Source organism: Humulus lupulus, chromosome 7, assembly GCF_963169125.1.
Source record: "Humulus lupulus chromosome 7, drHumLupu1.1, whole genome shotgun sequence".
Taxonomy (NCBI): domain Eukaryota; kingdom Viridiplantae; phylum Streptophyta; class Magnoliopsida; order Rosales; family Cannabaceae; genus Humulus; species Humulus lupulus.
The window spans coordinates 18,646,338-18,651,291 of NC_084799.1; the positions used below are offsets into that span (position 1 = coordinate 18,646,338).

At 44.9% G+C, this 4,954-nt stretch overlaps 1 protein-coding gene across 1 annotated transcript; it reads right to left on the reverse strand.

The window, feature by feature from the left end:
• Positions 1-296: 296 nt before the first annotated feature.
• Positions 297-2,729, reverse strand: LOC133791446 (uncharacterized). The gene is made up of 3 exons (XM_062229375.1): positions 2,430-2,729; positions 811-1,221; positions 297-611 (listed from the first exon to the last, which is right to left on the reverse strand). Exons 1-3 carry the CDS (start codon positions 2,727-2,729, stop codon positions 297-299), a joined length of 1,026 nt encoding a protein of 341 aa, XP_062085359.1.
• Positions 2,730-4,954: the final 2,225 nt, after the last annotated feature.

The window sequence follows — 4,954 nt, forward strand, 5'->3', positions numbered from 1 at the left end:
AATTCAAAAATAAAAAGATAAGATTATGAAGTAGCCGGGGGGTCCTGTGGTGGTTTCTGTTGCTGCTAGTCAACAGTAACTCCGGCCTCTTCTTGGGCGCCCTCGATACCGGTTGCAAAAGAAATCTCTAGAGACCTTGGAATTGTTTCTTCTTCCAGGCGAGCAACACACCTAGCTAGCTCTGCCTCCTTGATATGGTCTGGAAGATAGGAGAAATTAGTGCTGGGGTTGCTTTTCCAGAACAGGTAAAAGCATTCGAACGCCGCCCCTTCGTAGTCTTCAAGGTTGCTGACATTCTATTCCTCCAGTGCAGCAACTTCTTTGCGGCTTATCTCTAGTTTAGCTTGAAGCTTGTGGGCTTCCCAGTAATTTATGAGCGAATTCTCCTTGTACTGCTCCTTAGATGCAGTGATCTTGGCAATGCTCCCCTCCTTCTTCTTCAACTCCTCTTCAAGAGAAGCGAGTTTGGCCTCGATCACTTGTAGCACCTCGAGGTGCTTTGCCTTGGCTTCTTTATGAGCCTCAGTATGCTTCGCCTCAGCTTCCTTAAGAGCCTCATAATGCTTTGCCTCAACTACCTTCAGCTGCTCGGCATGAGTTGCTTCAGTTGCCTTGAGTTGCTCAGCGTATTGAGCCTCAGCAGCACTAAGCTAATCGCTGATTTTCTTCTCGAATTGAGCGGTCAGCGTCCTCGAGCATCGCCAGCCAGAAGTCATGGTAAGAACTCCCTGCGATCAGAAAGAGATAAAGCTGTTAGTAGGGGCGAATTGGCAAGAAAATTCATAAAGTACAATAAAGAAAGCAACTTACTGCAAGCAATTCATTCAGTGCGCGGTTGAAGACTTGATCAACCGCCATGGAGCTAGTCTCCTGAATCGCCTCCCGGCTGCGACGGTGCTTTGTTATTATGGATAGCCTATCTTTGGTTGAATTGAGCACCACGCTCGTGAGGTCGTCTCCCGAGGCTTCTTCTCGGCGTCCAGCCGGCTGCTGGACGGTGGAAGTTGGAGGCGTAAGGTTGGCTGGAGCTGGTGGAGGAGTCTGTCCAACCGAAGATGGGGGATCTAGATTTACTGGAAACGGCGGAGTTGCATCTCTGGTAGGAGCTGGTGGAGGAGTTGTCTCCTTTGTGGGAGTAGGCGCATGAGGGTTTTCTGTTCGAGACTTCTTCGTGGAGGGATTGCTGTAGCCCTCCCCAGACTGGCGCTTGTGGGATTTTTTCTTGTTTGCCGATTTGGCATACAAGTCAAAAGCTCATTCGGTAGGCATGTCTGCAAAGAAGAAACAAGCGAACAATTAGGCAATATAATAAAGAAGCTTGCTAAGTTTAGGAAACAAGGGCAGAGAAATTAAAAGTATAATACCCGAACTATAATAACTGGTCGCTACACTATTTACTTTACTAGTGCTACACTCACTCTCTGGCCTGGAGAAGTCTGAATTTAAAGCAGGTGTGGATTTAAAGTTGCCATCCCCGCCAAAAAGGTGATAGGGGATAGGTAGACTATCTAAAAGTGAAAAATCAGTACCGTTCTCATCCGATGACTCAAAAATAGGCTTTGAGGCCTTCTTCTTGCCCTTCCCTGGAGGGGCCGGTGCAGCAGCAGGTCGCGGGGCGCCGGTTGGTTCATTGATAGTCACCCCTGTTGCCCTCTTCATGGGAGGTTATGACACGTCTTGTGGTTGTTCGGGGACTTCAATGTCGGTAGCACTCCCCGCGGTAGATTCCCTCACATCCTGGTGAGGTGCCAGAAGGTCGACTAGCCTCAGATTGGCCTCTATGACCAGCTGTTTGACGCTTTTCTCTACATCGGTTATGCTGGCCAAGAGGGCTGATCGGACTTCCATGTCTGGAGTGGGAGCCGGTCACAGCCATGGACCTGAAATGCACTAAATCTCTAAGGGGAATGCATGAAGAATCAAAGTAAAATAAACGACCAGGGGTGCAAAGATATTACCTCCTTGTGTGAAGGCCAGGTTGTTAGCGACCATATCGGTAGTCAAAATGTACTCTAGATGGTACTTCCCTACGTTAGATATAAAAGTGGTATCACTCAGGAAATTGCGGGTTGCTTCCCGGTAGCAGAAATGGAAGAACCCCGTGTTTTCTTGGTTGGGGTTGGATTTTAGGCCGAATAGGTAGTTGACCTCGTGTGGCGTGGGACCAGCCACTTCTTATGACTATAAAGGATATAGAGTGCAGAAAGCATTCTATACCCATTTGGGGTTATTTGGAAAGGAGCGACCCCAAAATCATTGGCCATTCCTTGAAAGAAAGGATGGAGAGGCAAGATCGCTCCTGCCTCGATGTGATACCTCGATCAGGCACTAAAGGCGCCTCCAGGCAGATTCACCCATTGGTCTCTGGTTAGGGTCACCCCAGGAAGCCCGTACTTCTTGATGTAATTGGCAATCATCCTAATCGTTACTCGACTAGGAGGAGCAACATACCATTCGACATCTGGTCGAATGACGTTTCGGAGCTGGGCTTGAGTTTGGATTCCTAGCTCGGGAGTACTCTCAGCTCTACCGCTAGTCGAGGGAATTTCTGCATGAGAAATAGGCTGGTTTTCATAAGGTTTTGATGGTTTCTTTTTCTGGGCAGCAGATTTTACTCTACCCATGTATGAAGGGTTTGAGTGAGGTCTGTTAGGTGGAATTCGAGAAAAAGGGATGTCTGGAATAAGTAATGACGGCTGTTCTTCGTCCATGAGCAGTTGAGCGAACATGTCGTCGTCAATTGGTCTCTCACCTCCCCATGGATCTTGCATGAAAATTTGCGAACAGAGAAGGGGAGATGAGAACTTAAAGTCTAAAAACTTGTGTTGAGAGTTGGAATAATGTTGCTCGCATATAAAAGTTAAGCTTTTATACGGCCAGTAGCATTCTAGCAAAAACACTAAGTTTCATACGAGCAGTTTGAGAAACGGATTAAAAATCGGAAGTAAAAGTTTTTTCAGAGAAAACTTTTTCAACTCTGGAGGGGCGCGAAAAACCTAGTTTTTCAACTAGCTTAAAAATCGAATTTTTACTTCAATTTTATGCCCTAAATCTACAATCTCGACTACCAAACTGACTCCTAACTCCTATAAAACATTATTTCACTACCCTATCGAACATCAATCAATATGCCCATTTACCCCAAGACAGTTTCGGTCAAGAGCATTCAAAAACTCAGATACGAAACAGATAAAACATGGTTTTGCATGGCATCCCAAACGGCTGAAAGGTTTGGAAAACTTACTTGGATGAAAATTAGAGTACGAACACGAACGTTTTGAGCGTCTGAGCGAAAGTTCCTTATATCAGCAATGAAAGCTTCTAGGTTGTTTGGCTCAGTTCTTCAGAGTTCTTGAAGAAAAGTAGATAAGTGAAGAGTAAAAAGTAAAAATTTGATCTTGGGGTATTATTTATATTAATCACGGCACCGTAAGAGAGGTAATCATGGAATTACTTTTTTCGAAGCATGGGGAAGTGCAATAGCCGTCAAACAAGTTTTTGGGAAACCGAAAAGACTTGATTGGACATGATTAGTTACCTTTTTCGAGAAGGTATGGGCGGCTCTGACAGATTTGGTGGGGTATGCGAAGGGTCAGTTTCCTAAGTTTACTTTATGCTGGTCGCAGTAAAATAAACTTGGGGGGCAAATGTTTACCCAAAAATGGCTGCTGATGACGTGGCAATAATTTCTCACACGTGGCAGAGTCGAAATGAAGAGGTGTTGTTCGCTTATCGACCAGCTCCTTGGTGCTTTATCAAACCTCACGAATAGATGTGACCAGACTGGTCGTATGCTTCTGTTTGTTTCCTTAAAAGATTGTAATCTTATAATAACTACGTTGATTATTTCCTCTTTATTGCCTTGATACACGAATATTAAGGATAGTTAAGGCCCATTGGCCCATGTAACCCCCCTTGAGCCTATAAATATGCATGAGAGAGCTCAAGGAGGGGACTTTTGACTTTTGAATTTTTTTTCTGAATACTGAGGGAAAGAGCGTATAGTGCGATTATCCTCCAAAAGTTGTATTTTCTCCTAAGGCATGTGAATCTCAAGAACCCTAGTTCTTTGATCTCAGCATTTATATTCAATATCAATAATAACACTAAGTGGAGGTAGGTCATTACCATTCATTGGGGCCGAACCACTATAAATCATCTATGTCATTTCTTTACCATTGGATTTCATTCATGATTATCATCTCATTTCTTGTCGTATTTCTGACTCTGTGTCGTTGGCCAAATCGAGAGTCAACATCCATCATGTTGTAGCGCGTTTCAGCGTCTAGTAGCATCTTACTGCAATAGAACACTGGCTTATGTCGGCCTTCGTCTTCTCGAAAGTGCACAGAACTCACGGCAAAGTGCGAAACAGACAGGTACAGGAAGAGATCTTCCTTGGGGATGAGAGAGCTTAATATGGAAGGAGTGCTCAGATAGGCTTTCAATTCCTTGAATGCTTTATTTTTTTCTGCCCCTCAGGTGGTGTTGGTAGATTTCCTGATGCATTGGAGGAAAGGCTTGCAACGATTGGACATGCGAGATATAAATATGCTTAGTGCTACGATTTTGCTTGTCAGAGCTTGGATGTCTCGGATGGTTCTAGGTTCCTTGACCTCTGAGAGCGATGCAATCTGGGTTAGTTTGGCCTCAATGCCTCTCTGGCTGACCACATACCCTAAGAACTGGCCCGAGGATACCCCAAAAACGCACTTAGTTGGATTCAATTTCATCTTATGGGCGTCGAGGATGTCGAAGCATTCGGTTAGATCTTCCACATGTGAAACATCGAGTCGAGACTTGATGACCATGTCATCGATATATACTTCCATGTTCCTCCCAAGCAATGAGGAAAAAAATTTGTGCATTAGCCTCTGGTATGTCGCTCCTGCATTTTTTAGTCCGAAAGGCATAACTTTGTAACAGTATAGGCCGCACTCTATGATGAAGGCCG

Coding starts and splice junctions, on each gene's coding strand:
- LOC133791446 (XM_062229375.1), bottom strand. CDS start 2,729: ATGTTCGCTCAACTGCTCATGGACGAAGAACAGCCGTCATTACTTATT. Junction 1,222..2,429: donor ATGTTGCTCCTCCTAGTCGA/GTAACGATTAGG, acceptor TCGGCAAACAAG/AAAAAATCCCACAAGCGCCA. Junction 612..810: donor CACTGAATGAATTGCTTGCA/GTAAGTTGCTTT, acceptor GAGCAACTCAAG/GCAACTGAAGCAACTCATGC.